The following is a 21,808-nucleotide window of genomic DNA, read 5'->3' on the forward strand; positions in this document are numbered from 1 at the left end:
ATCATTATTAGACAGGTCTTTATTATCCTTCTCATGGAGAATAATCTCCAAATATGGTCCTTGGTTCCATTTTTTATCTCTACGTCTTACTCCAATTCCAGAGTCCAAAACTGTACACTTTCTTCAACTGCATTTTCAGAGCAGAATTTAGAGTTTGACACTCTGAGATACATTTTGGGCTAGTTCTTCACAGAACGTATATTTGGGATTTCTGGATAATAAACAAGTATGATCTAATAAAAATAGAAAACTTTGACTAATCCTGGAATGGGAATTCTTTGAGACTTTATTGCTTAGTGTAATCCCATTCATGTTATTACATTAGATAATTTTTTTTAAAGCTGCTAAAGTTTTCATTGGATGGATCAAAATAAACCTGTAGGAAAACCTGAACAAGTAGAGGCACAGTGAAACCTGCCCAACTTCTAACTGTACTTCTCAAGTTCTTAAGGAATCTCCAAGCTCTGAGACTCTAAATTGACTTAAAACACTTCAGTGGCCTCCAGCTGCTCACAGTTCACAGACCACGTCCTCAGTCGGGCTACAGGAGGACAGCCCTGCATTCTCTGTCTCTGCCACGTCTTCCTGCTGTACCTCCACCCAGACTTCACTACTCTTAGCTGCTCCCTGCATGTTCCCTGTGGCCACAGGGCTTTTGCACATGCTGCTCTCTGCCTGGAATACTGCTTTTCCCACTTGTCATCTGGTTAACTCTTCTCACCCTTCACCTCTCAGCTAGAATGTAGCCTTCTCAGGCAAACCCCCCAAAACAGGGCAGGATGCCCCTGGCCTACACACCATGCACTTGTCCTTCACAAGGTGGAATTTTATATTTATTTTGTGATAGGCCACTATCCCCAGCACTGAGCCCGAGTGTGGTTTATAGGCTCGCGAGAAATATTTACTATATGAGTGATCCAGTACTTGTATGACTATGAACAGTACCCGAAATAATGGTAATATAATAAAGGAAATTTCTCCCTCACACTGTAACAAACCTTCCACCCCGTCAGCCGTCCCTTCGGCTGTGCCTTCAGATTTCTAATGTGCGCCCACCGGGTGCTCCTCCTCCAGAGCTGCAGCTCACCTCCTTTCTTCCTTCTGCTCTCTGTTAAATGTCCCCTTTTGTAGAGAGGTTTTCCTGATCATCTGCCCCAAATAGCAACCTCCTTCAGACTCTATCCCTTTATTTTTTCATAGCATTTGTCTCTCTCTGGCATTATGTTGTATTTTGATTAGTGTATCATGTGTCTCCCACTAAAACACAGACTCCACAACAGTAGAGCTGTTAACTGTTTTGTTCACTGTTGTTTCCCTGCTCCTCTAGGAGCAGACTGACAGAATACTAATAAATATTTTGAATTATTAAAGTAAAAATAAGTTATTCTGGTTTTGTCTTAAAATGTCTTTTTTGAACTTTGTTGAAGAGTAATTGGGAAAAATTGACAAATATAATTGTATATATTTAGAGTGTATAACACGATTTGATATACATTTGTGAAATAATTACCAAGATCAGTATAATTAACAAATCCATCACCTCACATAATTAACGCTTTTTTTGTTGTTCTGAGAATACTAAGATTTACTCTCGGGACTTTTAAGTACACAGTAGCATGTTATTAACTATAGTCACCATGCCATACATTAGATCCTCAGAACTCATTCTTCTCATAACTGAAAATTTGTACCATTTGATCTATATCACCCCATTTCTCCCTCCCCCCAGCCTGTGGCAACTACCATTCTACTCTCTCTGTTTATACGAAATCAACTTTTTTTTTTTTACTTTGTCTGGCTTATTTCAACTAGAATAATGTCCTCCAGGTTCAACCATGGTGTTGCAAATTACAAGATTTCCTTCTTTTTAATGGTTGAAAAATATAAATATTCCATTGTACATAATGTGTACCACATTCTGTGCTTTAATGTGATTAAAAATCCATGTGCATTTTTATCAAGCTCTAAGGCACTAACATATTTTTTAATTGAAGTATAGTTGATTTCCAATATTGTTAGTTTCAGGTGTGCAGCAAAGTGATTCATATTTTTTTAGATTATAATCCATTATACGTTATTACAAGATCATTGGTATAATTCTCTGTGCAGTACAGCATATCCTTGTTGATTATCTGTTTTATATACAGTAGTTTGTTAATGCAGTACCCCCACTTCCTCACTTCCTCTCCTCTTTGGTAACCGTAAGTTTGTTTTCTATGTCTGTTGAGTCTGTTTTGCTATACACTTATTTGTATTAGTTTTTAGATTCCACATATAAGTGATATCATACATGACATGTCTTTCTCTAACTTATTTCACTAAGCATAATAATCTCTAGCTTCATCCACGTTGCTGCAAATGGCAGAATTTTATTCTTTTTTTATGGCTTACTAGAATTCTATTGTGTGTGTGTGTGTGTGTATATATATATATATATATATATATAAATCGGCAGGTGGACTCTCAACCACTGCGCCACCAGGAAAACCCCATTATATTTCTTTTTCAGTATACAGTACAGTGTGTTCACCACCAAAAGTTTAGTTTCTATCTGTCACCATACAACTGACCCCCTTTGCCCATTTCACACCCCCCTCCCACCCCTTCCCATCTGGTAACCACTACTCTGTTCTCAGTATCTCCAGGTTTGTTTGGTTTGGTTATTTATTTTGGTTTGTTTGCTTGTTTTTTTTTATATTCCATATGTGAGTGAAATCATACTGTATTTGTCTTTCTCCATCTGACTTACTTAATTTAGCATAAGATGTTCAAGGTCCATCCATGTTGTTGCAAATGGCAAGATTGCATTGTTTTATGGCTGAGTAGTATTTCATTGTATATATATATATCTCACATCTTCTCTATCCATCATCTGTTGATGGGCACTTAGGTTGTTTCCATATCTTGGATACTGTAAATCATGAACATAGAGGTGAATATAAATATTCACATTACTGTTTTCATATTCTTTGAATAAATACCCAGAAGTGGAATACCTGGATCATATGGTAGTTCTATTAAATTTTTGAGGAATCTTCATACTGTTCATAAGGGCTGCAGCAATTTAAAATTCTCGAATTTTATTAATTAAACCGGCTACATACTTTCTCTCATAATTCTCTTTTTTCTTTTCTTTTTTTTTTTTTTTTTTGTGGTACACGGGCCTCTCACTGTTGTGGCCTCTCATCTTTTTTTAAAGTGAAGTCTAGTTGATTTACAATGTTGTGCCAATTTCTGCTGTATAGCAAAGTGACTCAGTTATAGAAATATATGCAGTTTTTTAATATTCTTTTCCATTATGGTTTATCCTAGGAGATTGGATATAGTTTCCTGTGCTGTACAGTAGGGCCATATTGTTTATCCATTCTATATATAATAGTTTGCATCTACCGATCCCAAACTCCTAGTCCACCCCTCTCCCTCCCACCCAACCCTTGGAAGCCACAAATCTGTTCTCTATCTCTATGAATTTCTGCTTTGTAGGTAGGTTCATTTGTGCCATATTTTAGATTCCACATGTAAGTGATATCATATGGTATTTGTCTTTCTCTTTCTGACTTACTTCACTTAGTATGATAAACTCTAGTTGCATCCATGTTGCTGCAAATGGCAGTATTTTGTTCTTTTTAATGGCTGAGTAATATTCCATTGTATATGTGTACCACATTTTCTTTATCCATTCATCTGCCAATGGACATTTAGGTTGTTTCCATGTTTTGGCTATTGTGAATAGTGCTGCCATGAACACAGGGGTGTATGTATCTTTTTGAATTATAGTTTTGTCCGGGTATATGCCCAGGACTGGGATTGCTGGATCATATGGTAATTGTATTTTTAGTTTTCTGAGGCACCTCCATACTGTTCTCCATAGTGGCTGCACCAATTTACATTCCCACCAACAGTGTAGGAGGGTTCCCCTTTCTCCACACCCTCTCCAGCATTTACTGTTTGGAGACTTTTTTGATGATAGCCATTCTGACCAGTGTGAGGTGATACCTCACTGTAGTTCTGATTTGCATTTCTCTAATAATTAGTGGTATTGAGCATCCTTTCATGTGCCTACCGGCCATCTGTATGTCTTCTTTAGAGAAATGTCGATTAAGGTCTTCTACACATTTTTTATTGGGTTGTTTGTTTTTGAGTTGTATGAGCTGTTTGTATATTTTGGAGATTAAGCCCTTCTCAGTCGCATCATTTGCTAATATTTTCTCCCATTCTGTAGGTTTCTTCATTTTTCTTTTTTATGGTTTCCTTTGCTGTGCAAAATCTTGTAAGTTTGACTAGGTCCCATTTATTTATTTTTGTTTTTATTTCTATTGTCTTGGGAGACTGACCTAAGAAAACACTGCTGTAACTTATGTCAGAGAATGTTTTGCCTGTGCTCTCTTCTAGGAGTTTTATGGTATTATGTCTTATGTTTGAGTCACTAAGCCATTTTAAGTTTACTTTTGTGTATGGTGTGAGAGTGTATTCTAACTTCATTGATTTACATGCAGCTAACTTTCCCAGCACTACTTGCTGAAGAACTTCTTCCCATTTTATATTCTTGCCTCCTTTGTCAAAGATTAATTGACCATGTGGATTTATTTCTGGGCTCTCTATTCTGTTCCATTGATCCTTATGTCTATTTTTGTATCAATACCACACTGTTTTGATTACTGTAGTTTTGTAGTATTGTCTGAAGTCTGGGAGAGTTATGTCTCCTGCTTTGTTTTTTTTCCTCAGCATTGCTTTGGCAATTCTGGATCTTTTATGGTTCCATATAAATTTTTGCATTATTTGTTCTAGTTCTGTGAAAAATATCATGGGTAATTTGATAAGGATCACGTAAAATCCGCAGAATGCTTTGGGTAGTATTGTCATTTTAACAATATTAACTCTTCCAATCCAAGAGCATGGGATATCGTTCCATTTCTTTGAATCCTCTTTAATTTCCTTTATTAATGTTTGATAGTTCTCAGCATATAAGGCTTTTACCTCCTTGGTCAGGTTTATTCCTAGGTTTATTTTTGGTGCAATTTTATTTTATTTTATTTTATTTCATTTTAACATCTTTATTGGAGTATAATTTCTTTACAATAGTATGTTAGTTTCAGCTTCACAACAAAATGAATCAGTTATATATATACATATGTTCCCATATCTCTTGCCGCTTGCGTCTCCCTCCCTCCCACCCTCCCTATCCCACCCCTCTAGGCAGTCACAAAACACCGAGCTGATCTCCCTGTGCTATGCAGCTGCTTCCCACTAGCTCTCTGTCTTAGGTTTGGTAGTGTATATATGTCCAGGTCTCTCTCTCGCTTTGTCACAGTTTACCCTTCCCCCTCCCCATATCCTATTTCTTAATTGTTTTGGGTTTTTTATTGTAGGTCTTTTCCTTCTCTTGTGTTTCTTACCTAGAGAAGTTACTTTAGCAGTTGTTGAGAAGCTGGTTTGGTGGTGCTGAACTCTCTCAGCTTTTGCTTGTCTGTAAAGGTTTTAATTTCTCCATCAAATCTGAATGAGATCCTTGCTGGGTAGAGTAATCTTGGTTGTAGGTTTTTCTCCTTCATCACTTTCAATATGTCCTGCCACTCCCTTCTGGCTTGCAGAGTTTCTGCTGAAAGATCAGCTGTTAACCTTATGGGGATTCCCTTGTGTGTTATTTGTTGTTTTTCCCTTGCTGCTTTTAATATGTTTTCTTTGTATTTAATTTTTGACAGTTTGATTAATATGTGTCTTGGCATATTTCTCCTTGGATTTATCCTGTATGGGAATCTTTGTGCTTCCTCGAGTTGATTAACTATTTCCTTTCCCATATTAGGGAAGTTTTCAACTATAATCTCTTCAAATATTTTACGCTCGGACCAAAGCCCCGCCCGCTCTGGCGGGAGAGCAGACAAGCCTCTCGGGCTGGTGAGTGCCGGTCGGCCCTGATCCTCTGTGCGGGAATCTCTCCGCTTTGCCCTCCGCACACCTGTTGCTGTGCTCTCCTCCACGGCTGCAAAGCTCCCCCATTTCGCCACCCGCAGTCTCCGCCCGCGAAGGGGCTTCCTAGTGTGTGGACACTTTTCCTCCTTCACAGCTCCCTCCCGCTGGTGCAGGACCCGTCCCTATCCTTTTGTCTCTGTTTATTCTTTTTTCTTTTGCCCTACCCAGGTACGTGGGGGGGTTTCTTGCCTTTTGGGAGGTCTGAGGTCTTCTGCCAGCGTTCAATAGGTGTTCTGTAGGAGTTGTTCCACGTGTAGATCTTGGTGCAATTTTAAAAGGTGGTTTGTTTTTTTTAATTCCCTTTCTAATTCATTGTTAAAGAAATGCAACCAATTTCTGAATGTTACTCTTATGTCCTGCTACTTTGCTGAATTCATTTATTAGATCTAGTAGTTTTTGTATGGAGTCCTTAGGGTTTTCTATATATAGTATCCTGTCATCTGCATATAGTGACAATTTTACCTCTTCCCTTCCAATTTGGATACCTTTTATTTCTTTTTCTTGTATGATTACTGTGACCAGGACTTCCAATACTATGTTGGATAGAAGTAGTGAGAGTGGGCATCCTTGTCTTGTTCCAGATTTTAGAAGGAAGGCTTTCAGCTTTTCACCATTAAGTATTATATTGGCTGTGGGTTCGTCATAAATAGCTTTTACTATGTTGAGATATGTCCCCTGTATACCCACTTCGGTAAGTGTTTTTGTCATGAATGGATGTTGAATTTTGTCAAATACTTTTTCTGCATCTATTGAGATAATCATGTGGTTTTTTGCTTTTCTTTTTTTAATGTGGTGTATTACACTGATTGATTTGCATATATTGAACCATCCTTGTGAACTTGGGATGAATCCCACTTGGTCATGGTGTATGATCTTTTTTATGTGTTGTTGGATTCAGTTTGCTAATATCTTATTGAGAATTTTTGCATCTATATTCATCAAAGATATTGGCCTGTAATTTTCTTTCTTGGTGGTGTCTTTGTTTGGTTTTGGTATCAGGGTGATGGTGGATTCATAGAATGTGTTTGGGAGTGTTCCCTCCTCTTCAGTCTTTCTCAAGATTTTGAGAAGAATTGGTGTAAGTTCTTCTTTGTATGTTTGGAAGAATTCACCTGTGAAGCCATCTGGTCCTGAAGTTTTGTTTTGTAGGGAGTTTTAAAATTACAGATTCTTTTTCACTTCTAGTGATTGGTCTGTTCAAATTACCTGTTTCTCCTTGATTCAGTTTTGGTGGGCTATGTTTTTAGAAATTTGTCCATTTCTTCTAGGTTGTCAAATTTGTTGGCATATAGTTGTTCATAGCAATCTCTTAGGGTTTTTTTTGTATTTCTGTGGTATCAATTGAGATTTCTCCTTTTTCCCTTCTTTTTTTGTTTATTTGGGTTCTCTCTCTTTTCTTCTCGGTGAGTGTGGCCAGAGGTTTGTCAATTTTGTTTACCATTTCAAAGAACCAGCTCTTGGTTTTATTGATCTTCTCTATTTTTTAACCTCTATTTTATTTATTTTCTCCCTGATCTTTATTATTTCCTTCCTAATACTGACTTTTTGTTGTTCCTTTTCTAATTCTTTTAGGTGGTAGGTTAGGTTTTTTATTTGAGACTTTTCTTGTTTTTAAGGAAAGTCATATTGCTATGACCTTCCCTCTAAGAACTGCTTTTGCTGCATTCCATAGATTTTGTGTGGTTGTGTTTTCATTGTCATTTGTCTCAAGGTATTTTTAAATTTCCTTTTTGATTTCCTTGTTGACTCATTGGTGTTTTAGAAGCATGTTGTTTAGTCTCCATGTAATCATTTTTTTTTCTCATTTCTTTTCCCATGGTAGGTTTCTAGTTTCATGCCCTTGTACATACTACAGCTTCTTTATCCAATCACTGTTGATGGACACTTGGATTGTTTCCATGTCTTCACTATTGTAAATAATGCTGCTATGAACATTGGGGTACATGTATTTTTTCAAATTAGTGTTCTTATTTTTTTCCAGATATGAAATTGCTGGATCATATGATAGTTCTATTTTTAGTTTTTTAAGGATCCTCCATACTGTCTTCACAGTGGCTGCACCAATTTACTCCCACCAATAGTATAGGAGGACTCCTTTTTCTCCATACCCTCTCCAGCATTTATTATTGTAGACGTTTTGATGATGACCATTCAGACTGGGGTGAGGTGGCACCTCATGCACCTTTGATTTTCATTTCTCTAATAATCAGCAGTGTTGAATGTCTTTTCATGGGCCTGTTAACTATCTGTTAACTATCTGTTTTCCAGCTTCATTGGAAAACTGTCTATTTTAGACTTCTGCCCATTTTTGTTTGGGTTGTTTGTGTTTTGATATTGAGTTGTATGAGCTGTTTGTATATTTTGGTTATTAACCCTTTGTTGGTTGCATTATTTGCAAATATTTTCTCCCATTCTGTAGGTTGTCTTTTAATTTCATTGATGGTTTCCTAGCACTAACATATTTTTGAACTGTTCTGACTTTTGCCTCAATGAAGCCTCGAGTGAGAATGTTTTTAGTTTGAAACAGTTAGTACATACTTGGTGCTAGGGTCTGTTCTATTTTATTTTTTTCCTATTTATTTGCTGTATCTTTATATCTTCCATAGTTACTAGAACAGTGAATAATGAGTTCAAGTAAGATGTTATCATTTAAAAAAAATAAAATGTGGAATGGTTCTAAATTATTGAGACAAGTATTCTTCTGTGACTGATACATTGGCCCTGAGGGAAATTGCTAAAGAGGAATCTTCAAGAATAAGAGCATAATTGGAAAAAGAATGTAATATTGACAGGCAGGTTGGTAGGGTCATTATTAAAAGCACAGGCTCTGGAATAATACTGGGTTTAAGTCCTGGGTCTGCTGTTGAGGGTTAAAAGTTATTGGACTTCTCTGTGCCTCAGTTCCCTCATCTGCGATCTGGGGATATTAATAGTGCCCACCTTCTAGGATTATTGTGAGATTAAAAGTGGTGATGCCTGTTGAGTGCTTGTAACAGTGCCTGACTGGCATATGGTAAGCACTCACTAGACAATAGTGATTGTTTGCTATTAGTCTGAAATGTGAAAGGATAGTGCTCATTTGAATATATAGATTGTATTGTGCCTAATAATCAGATTAATTTCTTAATAGTCACAGTAGAGAAGAATTACTTATGCTGTGTATACATATAGCTCCTTCTCCCTCTCCATCTCTATATTTGCTCCCTGTGAGGCTGCCTTGGTACTAATAGGGACTCGGATTTTTCTACCTGCCAGGCCCAAGCAGCTGAGGAGTGTGAAAGGGAAAAAAGTGCTAAGCATGCAAAGGCAGGGAATGAGAGGAACAGAGCTTTCCATAATCGTGCCTTGATGGGTGGGATGTGAGAATACTTTCGCTTGTAATTGCTTCTGTTTATGGCTTCTCTGTCCCGTGGGGTATGATTTACCTGAATAATAGCACCCTTCCCTGCACTCAATAACTGCCCCTCCCCAACCGAATTGTTTTATTACAGTATCTGCTTTGGAGGGAATTTTGAGTGAACTCAGGATTTAATTGCACAAATTGAACTCTAAATACATCTATTTAAAATTTATTTTTTATCAAAATATAGTTGATTTACAATGTTGTTGTTAGTTTCAGGTGTACAGCAAAGTGATTCAGTTATATATACATATATTCTTTTTCAGATTTTTTCCCATATAGGTTACTTAAAAATATTGAGTATAGTTCCCTGTGTTATACAATAGGTCCTTATTGTTTACCTATTTTAGTGTGTATATGTTACTCCCAAATTCCTAATTTATCGCTTCCCTGCTTTCCCCTTTGGTAACCATAAGTTTGTTTTCTATGTCTGTGAGTCTGTTTCTTTTTTGTAAATAAATTCATTTGTATCATTTTTTTAGATTCTACATATGAGTGCTATCATATGATACTTGTTTTTCTCTGTCTGACTTCATTAGTATGATAATCTCTATGTCCATCCATGTTGCTGCAAGTGGCATTATTTCATCCTTTTTATGGCTAATAGTCCATTATATCTATATCTTTATATATATCTATATATATTTATATATCACATCTTTATCCATTCCTCTGTTGATGGGCACTTTGGTTGCTTCCATGTCTTGGCTATTGTAAATAGTACTGCAATGAATATTAAGGTGCATGTATCTTTTTGAATTATGGTTTTCTCTTGGATATATGCCCAGAAGTAGGATTGCAGAATCATATGGTAGCTCTATGTTTAGTTTTTTAAGGAACCTCCATACTGTTCTCCATAGTGACTGCACCAATTTACATTCCCATCAACAGTGTAGGAGGGTTCTCTTTTCTCCACACCCTCTCCAGCATTTATTATTTGTAGACTCTTTCATCATGGCCATTCCGACTGGTGTGAAGTGATATCTCATGGTAGTTTTGATTTGCATTTCTCTAATAATTAGCAATATTGAGCATTTTTTCATGTGCCTTTTGGCTATCCATATGTCTTCTTTGGAGAAATGTCTATCTAGATTCTGCCCATTTTTTGATCGAGTTGTGTGTTTTGTTGATATTGAGTTATATTAGCTCTTTATATATTTTGGATATTAAGCCCTTATCAGATGCATCATTTACAAACATATTCTCCCGTTCAGTAGGTTAACTTTTCAATTTGTTGATTATTTTCTTCACTGTGCTAAAGCTTTTAAGTTTAATTAGGTCCATTTGTTTATTTTTGCTATTGTTCCCTTGCCTGAGGTGACAGATCCAGAAAGATATTGCTAAGACTTATGTCAAAGAGGGCACTGGCTATGTTTTCTTCTAGGAGTTTTATGGTTTCTGGTCTTACATTTAGATCTTTAATCCATTTTCAGTTTATTTTTGTATATAGTGTGAGAAAATGTTCTAATTTTATTCTTTCACATGTAACTGTTTTCCCAACACCACTTGTTGAAGAGCCTGTCTTTTCCCCATTGTATATTCTTGTCTCCTTTTTCATAGGTTAATTGGCCATATGTGCGTTGTTTCATTTCTGGGCTCTCTATTCTGTTCCATTGGTCTATGTATCTGTTTTGTGCCAGTATCACAGTGGTTTTTTTTGTTTTGTTTTTGTTTTTGTTTTTGCAGTACACGGGCCTCTCACTGTTGTGGCCTCTCCCGTTGTGGAGCACAGGCTCTGGACGTGCAGGCTCAGCGGCCATGGCTCACGGGCCCAGCCGCTCCGCGGCATGTGAGATCCTCCCCGACTGGGGCACGAACCCATGTCCTCTGCATCAGCAGACGGACTCTCAACCACTGTGCCATCAGGGAAGCCCCATAGTGTTTTGATTACTGTAGCTTTGTAGTATAGTCTGAGGTCAGCAAGTGTGATACCTCCAGCTTTGTTCTTTTTTTTTCAAGATTGCTTTGGCTCTTTGGGGTCTTTTGTGGTTCCATACAAATTTTAGCATTATTTGTTCTAGTTCTGTGAAAAATGTCATTGGTATTTTGATAGTTATTGCATTAAATCTGTAGACTGCCTTGAGTAGAATGAACATTTAAAATTTTTTAATCCTTCCAATCCATGAACATGTGATATCTTTCCATTTATTTATTCAATTCCTTAATCAATGTCTTATAGTTTTCAGAGTATGGGTCTTTCACCTCCTTGGTTAAGTTTTTTTGTAGGTGTTTTATTCTTTTTGATGCAATTTTAAGTGACATTATTTGCTTGCTTTCTCTTTATGATAGTTCATTATTAGTATTTAGAAAAGCAACAGATTTCTGTATATTAATCTTGTATCTTGCAACTTCAGTGAATTCATTTATTAGCTCTTATAGTTTTCTGGTGGAGACTTCAGGGTTTTCTATACATGTCATCTGAAAATAGTGACAGTTTTACTTCTTCCCTTCCAATTTGGATTCCTTTTATTTCTTTTTCTTGTCTAATTGCTATAGCTAGGATATCCAATATTATGTTAAATAGAAATGGTGAGAGTGGGCATATTTGTCTTGAAATAGAAATGGTGAGAGTGGGCATACTTGTCTTGTTTTAGTTTTTCACCATTGTGCATGATGTTAGCTGTGGGTTTGTAACAAATGGCTTTTATTTTGTTGTGGTATGTTCCCTCTATATCAACTTTTTTGAGTTTTTGTCATGAATGGGTGTTGAATTTTGTCCAATGCTTTTCTGCATCTATTGAGATGAGCATGTGATTTTTACCCTTCTTTTTGTTATTGTGGTGTATCACATTGATTGATTTGTGGATATTGAACCATCATAGCATCCCTGCTATAAATCCCACTGGCTCACAGTGAACTATCCTTTTTATATATTGTTGAATTTGGTTTGCTAATATTTTGTTGAGGATTATTGCACCTTTATTAATCAGAGATATTTGGGTTGTAATTTTCTTTTTTCTGTAGTGTCTGTCTTGTTTTGGTATCAGGATAATCGTAGCCTTGTAGAATGAATTTGGGAGTATTTCCTCCTCTTAAGTTTTTTGGGATACTTTGAGAAGGATAGGTATTAACTCTTCTTTATATGCTTGGTAGAATTTCCCTGAGCTGTTTGGTCTTGGACTTCCGTTTGCTGGACATTTTGTTGTTGTTCCAAATTTAGTTTCACTACTAGTGATTGGTCTTGTTCAGATTGTCTGTTTCTTCCTGATTCAGTCTTGGCATGTGTATTTTTCTAGAAATTTGTCCATTTCTTCTAGATTGTCCAATTTGTTGGCATATAACCCTTTGTAGTATTCTCTTATGATTTTTTTGTATCGCTATGGTATTGGTTATTTCTCCTCTTTCATTTCTTATTCTGCTTATTTGGGTCCTTGCAGTTTTGTTCTTAATAAGCATTGCTAAAGGCTTACCAATTTTGTTTTCCTTTTAAAAAAAAAGCTAGCCCTTGGTTTCATAGATTTATTCTATTTTTTTTGTTGTTGTTTTTCTCAATTTTATTTATTCCCACTCTGATCTTTTTATAATCTCCTTCCTCTGCTGACTTTGGGCTTAGTTTGTTCTTCTTTTTCTAAGGTTAAGATGTTTATTTGAGAGATTTTTCTTGTTTCTTGAGGTAGGCCTGTATCATTATAAACTTCCCTCTGAGAACTTCTTTTGCTTTTTCCCATAGATTTTGGAAAGTTGTGCTTTTATTTTCATTTGTTTCAAGGTATTTTCTGATTTTGTCTTTGAATTCTTCATTGACCCATTAGTTTTTTTCATAGCATGTTGTTTAGTCTCCCCATGTTTGTTTTCCCCCTTTTTTTCCTGTAATTGATTTCTAGTTTCATGCCATTGTGGTTGGAAAAGATGCTTGATATAATTTGTATCCTCTTAAATTTCTTGAGACTTGTTTTGTAGCCTAGAATATGACCTACCCTGGAGAAAATTTTATGTGCACTTGAAAAGAATGTGTATTTTGCCTTTTTTGGATGCAATGTCCTGTAATGTCTATTAAATCCAACTGATCTAATGTGTTATTTAAGGCCAGTGTTTCTTTATTGATTTTCTGTTCAGAAAATCTGTCCATTGATGTAAGTGGGGTGTTAAAGTCCCTTCATATTATTGTATTACTGTCAGTTTATCCCTTTATATCCATTAATACTTGCTTTAGTTATTTAGGTGCTCCGTACTAGATGTGTATATGTTTACGAATGTTCTGTCTCTTTTTGTATCGATCCTTTATCATTATATAATTGCTTCTTTGTTTTTTATTATAGACTTTGTTTTGAAGTCTATATTGTCAGATATGAGTATTGCTACCACAGTTTTCCTTTTGTTTCACATGGAATATCTTTTTCCATCCCCTCACTTTCAGTCTGTGTGTGTCTTTAGCTATGAAGTGAGTCTCTTGTAGGCAGCATATAGATGGGTCTTTTTTTTTTCTATCCAATCAGCCACTCTATGTATCTGGTTTGGGGCATTTAGTCCAAGTGATTATTGATAGGTATGTACTTATTGCCATTTTGTTATTTGTTTTCTGGGGTTTTTTTTGTAGTTCTTCTCTGTTCTTTTCATTTTCTTTTAGTCTCTTACCTTATGCTTTGATGACCCTCATTAGTGTTAAGTTTGTATTCCTCTCTAGTGTTTGTATATCTATTATAGGTTTGATTTGTGGTTACTATGCAGGTCATATATGTTGACCTGTATCTACTTGTTTTAAATTGATAGTCATTTAAATTCAAATACATTCTCTAAAAGCTCTACATTTTTTACTCCCTTTCCCAAGCTTTGTGTTTTTGGTGTCATGTTTTGTTTTGTTTGCAGTACGCGGGCCTCTCACTGTTGTGGCCTCTCCCGTTGCGGAGCACAGGCTCCAGACGTACAGGCTCAGCGGCCATGGCTCACGGGCCCAGCCACTCCACAGCACGTGGGATCTTCCTGGACCGGGGCATGAACCCATGTCCCCTGCATCAGCAGTCAGACTCTCAACCACTGTGCTACCAGGGAAGCCCCAGGTGTCATATTTTAAATCATCGTGGCTATCCCTAAATATTTATTGTAATTATAGTTGATTTTACAATTTTTGTGTTTTAATCTTTTAACCTATTAATCTTATTTAATGGTTGACCCACAGCCTTTACCAGAAGGATTTTCCCCTTCCTATAATTTCTTCCTTCTTGTAGTAGCCTTTTCTTTTTCACTGAAAGAAGACCCTTTAACACTTCTTGAAAGGTTGTTTTGGTAATGATGAACTCCTTTAGTTTTTATTTGTCTGATAAGCCCTTTATCTTCTTCAATTGTGAATGACAGCCTTGCTGGGTAGAGTATCCTAAGTGGTAGTTTTTTTTTTCCCTTTCAGTACTTTGAATATATCATACCACTCCCTTCTGGCCTGCAATGTTTCTGCAGAAAGATCAGCTGAAAGCCTTATGGGAGCTCCCTGTAACTGTTTTGACTCTTTGTTTTTCTCTTGCTGCTTTTAGAATCCTCTCTTTAACTTTTGCCATTTTAATTATGATAGGTCTTGGTGGGAGTCTCATTGTGTTCATCTTGCTTGGGACCCTCTGTGCTTCCTATACCTGAATATCTGTTTCCTTCTTTGGTGTCAGGAAATTTTTGAGCCATGATTTCATCAAATACATTTTGTACCCCTTTCTCTCTCTCTTCTCCTTCTGGGACCCATATTATATGAATGTTAGTATGCATGATGTTGACCTAGAGGTTCCTTAAACTAGCCTCATTTTTTAAAAATTGTTTTTTTTTTTTTGGTGTTCTGATTGGGTAATTTCCATTATTCTATCTCCCAGATCACTAATATATCTTCTGTATCACCTCATCTGCTGTTAATTCCCTCTACTGTACTTTTCATACCAGTTATTGTATTCTTCAGTTCTTTTTTTTAATATTTTCTAGTTCTTTATTAAAATTCTCACTGTGTTCTTGTATTCTTTTTTTCCCCAAGTTCAGTTAGCATTTTCATTACTATTGCTTTGAACTCTTTATCAGGTAAATTATTTACCTCTGTTTCATTAAGATTTTCTTTTCAGGGTTTTTTCTTGTTATTTCTTTTGAGATGTATTCTTCTCTGTCTTCTCATTTTGTTTGACTTCCTCTATCTCTGTAAAATTAGGTGAAACAGTTACCTACTCTGATCTTGAAAGTGTGTCCTTGTGTGGGACTGTCCCTATGACGTCTGTGTGTACCCAGTGGCTTTGGTGGGAGAGCTGGGTCTGACATTAGCATAGGCCATGTCTTCTCCCAGTGTGCGCTAGCAGCTACCACCTTGGTGGGAGGTAGGGGCAGAGTTGGAGGGGCTAGAGCCAGAGCCAGGTGCAAGCTGGGGCTTCTCCTCTGCTCAGTGGCCATCACCACCCTGTCAAGGGTGCGGTCAGAGCCACAGGGGCTGGAACAGAAGCCCTGAGGAAGTTGGGTTTCTTCCAGGTGTGATGGCAGTCTCAGCCTTGGTTTGGGATATAGATTCAGGGCCTGAGGGCTTGAGACTGTACTTCTTTTCTGATTTCACTTTATCCCTGATGTGCTTGCTTGGCTAGAGGCTGGGTTGTGGCTGGAGGGGTTGATATCACACTACTGAGCTGAGTTTGCTCCCTCCCAAGAGTGCACAGGGACACATGTGCTGGCAATGGCTGCCTACACCCTGGTCAGAGGCAGGGCTTGGATCCAATCCAGCTCTGTTCCCTCCAAGTGTGCACACTCTCATAGTTAGTGGCACCCTCTGCCTTAGTGGGAAGCAGTGCTGGAGCAAGAGGGGCTAGAGCAGGAGCCAGGTGAGGGGTGGGCAGGGGGTGTCATGCAGCAGTCCTGGCTAGCTGGTCAGAGCCCCTGGCAGCTTTCAATGTGCTTCCTCCACACTTTGACTGGGAGCAAGCAAGTCTGTGTGCTCTTCAAGAGCAGAGGCCCAGTTTCTTACAGCCCTTTGGTAAGGCCCACTGGGTTTCAAACCAGCTAAGGGGTTTGTCTTCCAGTGTTGTATCCCAGGGCTGGACTGTCCAATGTGGGGCTGGAATCTCTCGCTCCCCAGAGAGGATCCCTGAGCCTGTGATGTCCCCTCCTCTCCTGTGTCCCTGCTAAGGGTGAAGGTCCCGACCACATCGCTTCTCCCTTCCTACCGGACTCCGTGTGGATCTTTCTTTACAGCCTTGGTTGCAGAAGAGCTGTTCTGCTCTTCCCCAGGTTGATTTCAGCAAGAGTTGTCGTTTGGATGTGTTCATGAGTGGAGGTGAGCCCAGCATGCTCCTAACCTGCCACCTTGATCATCACACCTCCCATGGACCATTTGTTTAATTGCCCACACTCCTCACCGTATTTATATTTAATTGGTTTCCATTATAGGCCTCTTAATAGCATCCATGAAGCATTAGGATTAGAGGAACCTGAAAAAGACCATTTAATTTGTTTTCCTTTCTTGAAGCCAAGACCTAATAAATGCTTATTTGGTTTATTTTTCGCCATCTTCATGACAGGTTAAGGGGAAAACATCTTTTAGAAAAGTGATTTATAAATTCTTTTCATTTTGTGCCTATAAAAATTTCTTTACCAAGAAAGACAAAAAACCAAAAGTGTTCCTATGTCAAATGTAGTCCTTCTCTTATGACTTGACATTTGTTTTGGATTTTAGTGGCCATGCAAAGCAGCTGGTCACTACTTACCATTTAATAATTTTTCACATAGTGAAAAATTCTTTAAGTCTTTTTTTCTAAATTTATTTCCTATTTATTCATAGTTCTAACAATTTAAATCAAACTTATAGATATTCCACAAAAGAATCTTCTCATTCCAAACCTTCCATGTCTTAGGAAAGTTGCATGAATTAATCTGATAAGGAGGAATCCCAATTTCTTTTTTAAAGTGTAATTTCAGTGTAGCATTTTTGACTCAAATATATATTTTTACTTCAGGACTGATGGAGCAAATTAAAATTCTAAATGACCCCAAAATATTTTCCAATCTTTCTTCTCTTCCCATTCTCCTTCCCCATGATCACCCTCACTACAAATCCTGGAGTTCCATACACAGTTGGGCTTCAGGCAATTTGGAAAGAATTGATCAAAAGTAAATTGGTTGTGGCGATAATATAATCAAAATAAAGAAATTACTATGAATAATTATTTTTCATCACTGATTTTTAAAATTTATTGCTAATTTTCAGGAATTTTTACATTGTTTTTGGACATATAAACATTTTAACTTATTTAAAATATTTTCCTTTTATTCCCTGTGTATTTGGTATGTTATTTAATTCATTTTCAGTTATTGTGGTTATTGTACAGTTGAAATGTGACGCTGGTTGGGTTGTTTAGGTAAATATTTGTAAGTGATAGTATAGTAATGTGTTTATTGACCTAGGAGCCTATCTACAATATATTGTTAATTGAAAAGTTAGATTACCACTTATATGTATATAATATATATAATCTCCTATTTAAAACAGAATTATCTAAAAATATTGTCAAATCTGGCAGGCTTTCTATTGTTTCTTTATTACAAAAGCAGTGTATTCTGTTGACCTGAAATAACTAGATCGCCAGATATTTCTCCAACCAAGATGAGTTTATTCTGGATCAGCAGAGAATTGCAGCTTCGGGGTCTACAACCATGGTGAGCTACATGCAAGTCCCAGCACACTGGGGGAAGGAGAACACTTTTACAGAGAGGAAGAGGAATTCAGGAGGGCTGTAGTAAACAGAGTCCATAGCTTTTCATGGACTGAGTCCTTGCTGGGAAAGAAGAGTCTTTCTTCTTGTTGGGCTCAGCTATCATTGCAGGGCACCAGAGCCACCACTCTGGTCTCTCAACTCTATTTAATTGAGGTTTCTATATATCAATTTTCATATTTTTCCCTTTTGTTCAAGACCTTTCTCTGAAAGTATCACTGATCAGGAGTCAGGTTTTCTAGTTTCAGCAGCTTTTTTGTCCCTCCAAGTCAGGAAAGACCTTTCCTGGGTGTGGTTTCTCACATCAGAAGGAAAGTACACAGATTGGAAACCTACTGATGTCACACTCAAGTAACAAGCAAGGGTGGGAGGGAGAACTCTCAGGCACTTTTTATCTAAAGCCCATACGTTATCAAGACCAAGGACACTGGAGATCACATGATGGTGTTATGTCATCATCAAACATTTGGTGACAAACTTCCAACAGACCTGGTCCAGCTATCTTGCAAAAGCTGTGTCGTCAGATGTCATCTGCTCCAATTCTGGGAAATCTTTACTTTCAGGTCACCAGGTGATGTGCAGGTTCAGTCAGGGTTTGGTGCTTTCTTTGGGTGTGTCATGAGAATCCAAAGAGAGTCTTCCTTGGAGTTTTGTGGCACAAGGGTTGGTTAACAGTACTTCATGGGGCCTTTTCAGCAAGAGTGAAGAGCATTTATTCTGGAGGTGTCTATTTCAATAGACAAAATCTCCAGGTTGCAATGTGTGATGCTTAAAGTCTTTGTCTCTTGAGAGCACACTGAGAAAAGATTGCTCTACCCAAAACATGGTTGTTTTGGGGGGGGGGGTTTGTGGTACACAGGCCTCTCACTGTTGTGGCCTTTCCCGTTGTGGAGCACAGGATCTGGACGTGCAGGCTCAGTGGCCATGGCTCACGGGGCCAGCCACTCTGCAGCATGTGGGATCTTCCCAGACCGGGGCATGAACCCGTGTCCCCTGCATCGGCAGGCAGATCCTCAACCACTGCACCACCAGGGAAGCCCAACATGGGTTTTTTTTGTTTTTTGTTATTTTTAATAGAAGCAATTAGGGCTTTGCAATGTTGGAGCACCTCTCCTTTTATCAGTTGTGGGTCAAAAGAAGCAGGAGCCTAGTGCATTGGGTGTCCTGTGACTACCTCAAAGGGTGAGAGTTTGAGTTCCGAAAGGGTGGATCTGAGATTTAGAACGACCAACATGAATGCTGTTGGCCAAGGTGTTTGGAGGGCCTCTAAAAATTTTGCCAGTTGAGTCCTATAATGCCATTATTGCATTCAACTAAACCAGAAGATTGAGGATGGTAATCACAGTGAAAGTGCTATAAGACAAGCCAAAGAGTACAGATGTGCTGAAGCACCTGGCCAGTAAAATGGGTTTCTTGATCCCTATGAAGTTTGAAAGAAGTTCCCCAGATAGGGATAATCTTTTACAAAAGGACTTTAGCCACAGAGGAGGCGGTAGCCTGTCTGCAAGGGAAGGCTTCAGTTCAGTGTGAAAACATACAGACCAACACTAAAACATATTTACATCCATGAAACAGAGGAAGTTGTATGAAATCCATTTGCCAGAACTTGAATGGTCCATTAGGCAATTTAAAATGTCCGGGAGCAGTATGAACAGTTTCTCTGGGTTGTATTTTAGGTGGGACAAGTGAGGCAGGCACCTTTTGTAGCCTCATTTATGTTTCCCCACCAGTATTGATTCATGAAGGCTGTCATTTTGTCAGTAGGCCAGTGGTTGAATGCATGCACAGTGGTGAGGAGTGAGAATTTTAGAGTCTTAGGTGGGACTGGGTTGTTATTTGGTTCAAACCAGAGGTTTCTCTTTTATCAAAACAAAAATTGTTGAATTTCCAACAATTTCCAATTGTTGTTTTTCCTTTCCTGAGGCTAGTTGTTGGGCTTCTCTAGCCAGTTTTTCTAAACTATCATTTGGGAAAATATCCCTTTGGACCGTGACAGAGGTTTGGCTACTGTTGGTCCCTTTAAGGGCAGCATTCCTTGCAGAAATGTCAGCAAGGTGATTTCCCCTGGCTTCCAGAGAGTCAAGTTTAGAATGCCCTGGAATCTAAGTGGCAGGTAGCAGTATTACATTTAATAATTCCTGAACATAGGGGCCAGTTTAAATTTCATTTCCTCTGGAAGTAAGGAAGACACATTTCTTCCACATTATTTCAAAATCATGAGCTACTCTGAAAGCATATCAGTATAAATATTGGCAGTTTGGTCCTAGGCTGAAGTACAAGCCCATGTAAGAGTACAATTCATCCTGTTGGGTTGAAGTAGCCATAGGTAAAGATGCTGACTCAACAACATTAAAATAAGTTGTAATAGCATCCTCAGCAGAGTATTTGCCATTGTCACCTTTTAAATAAGAACAACCAGTGAACCATGAAAAGTCACCTTTACCCAAGGATTTTCTGTAGGTCATTTCAAGGAGTCAGGAGGTGGTCCATCAGCGTTAAACAGTCATAAGGGAATTAATCAGTGATGGAGGGATGAAAAGTAGCCAGGTTAAGGTTATTACAATGTAAAAGAATTATGTGAGGGACAGGTAACAAAAATACTTCATAAGAGGTGAGGTGGCTTGATGAGAAGTGTTGGGCATAATGAGAATTCCGAAGGGATTCTGCTGCATGAGGTACAAAAATGGTTAAAGGGTATACTATAATTTTCTCAGTAGCCTTCACCAAAAGAGCAGTAGCTATAATGGCTCTAAAGCAAGGCGGGTATCCCTGTGCCACAGGGTCCAGTTGCTGACTATAATATACGACGGGTTGATGGTGGTCCCCGTGTTTTTGGGTCAGTACCGCAAGGGCATTACCTTCCTTTTCATATACAAAAGGAAAAGGGGAATCTGATAATTGGGATGCCCAAGAGCAGGTGGGTTCATCAAACTCTCTTTTAAGGCCTTGAAAGCTATGTCATCCAGTTCTTCCCATAAAATTGAGTTCGGGTTGTTATTGTTGAGAGGTTTGGCCGTAAGGGAGAAATTTGGAATCCAGTTTTGGCAATCACCAACTAGCCTGAGAAAACCTCGAAGTTGGTGCTTAGTTTTGGGTTTGGGGAAACTTAGGACAGCATGAAGTCTATCTGGATCTGGGTGTAGCTCCTGTTCTAAGCTGCCCTAAAAGTGGAACCTGGGTTTGGCAAACTGCAATGTTTTTTTGGTGACCTTATGTCCCCTTAAGGCTAAAAGCTGTAACAAGTGAATGCTGTCTTCCTGTGAGGAGGCTTGAGAAGGAAAGCAAAGAAGCAAGTCATCTACATACTGCAACAAAGTAGAAACTCTAGGGAATTTTATATCACTCAGATCAGCCTTCAGGATTTGTGAGAAATAAAAAGGATTCAGCAAAATCCTGAGGTACTACTGCCCAGGTGAATTATTTTCTTCCTAAGTGAAGGCAAAAGGGTATTGGCCACGCCCCCTCGATGTCCTTGCCATACTTCGTGCCACAGTCTCCAGATCCCAGCCTCCGCTTCCTCTCGCCATGGATCCCAACTGCTCCTGCACCGCTGGTGGATCCTGCACGTGTGCCGGCTCCTGCAAATGCAAAGAGTGCAAATGCACCTCCTGCAAGAAGAGCTGCTGCTCCTGCTGCCCTCCGGGCTGCGCCAAGTGTGCCCAGGGCTGCATCTGCAAAGGGGCCTCGGACAAGCTGCTGTGCCTGATGTCGCGGAGAGCCTGCCCTGGTTGTAAATAGAGCAACCAGGACAAACCTACATTCCTCTTTTTTTTTTTTTTTTTTT

The 21,808-nt window shown here is 38.4% G+C and overlaps 2 protein-coding genes across 2 annotated transcripts in view; both read left to right on the forward strand.

Moving 5' to 3' along the window:
* NEK10 (NIMA related kinase 10) overlaps positions 1–21,808 on the forward strand; it is a gene marked incomplete at its 3' end in the record, with an annotated part of 188,453 nt that overhangs the window by 109,491 nt on the left and 57,154 nt on the right. The window lies entirely within an intron of this gene.
* Positions 21,485–21,808, forward strand: part of LOC112404765 (metallothionein-like) — a 412-nt gene continuing 88 nt past the window's right edge. The window contains exon 1 of the mRNA XM_024752871.1: positions 21,485–21,789. Within this exon, the coding sequence (XP_024608639.1) occupies positions 21,550–21,762 (213 nt within the window). The 5' untranslated portion in view covers positions 21,485–21,549 and the 3' untranslated portion in view covers positions 21,763–21,789. The remainder of the gene's footprint in view (positions 21,790–21,808) is intronic.

Source organism: Neophocaena asiaeorientalis, unplaced genomic scaffold (genome assembly GCF_003031525.2).
Source record: "Neophocaena asiaeorientalis asiaeorientalis breed wild unplaced genomic scaffold, Neophocaena_asiaeorientalis_V1.1 scaffold117, whole genome shotgun sequence".
Classification (NCBI taxonomy): Eukaryota; Metazoa; Chordata; class Mammalia; order Artiodactyla; family Phocoenidae; genus Neophocaena; species Neophocaena asiaeorientalis.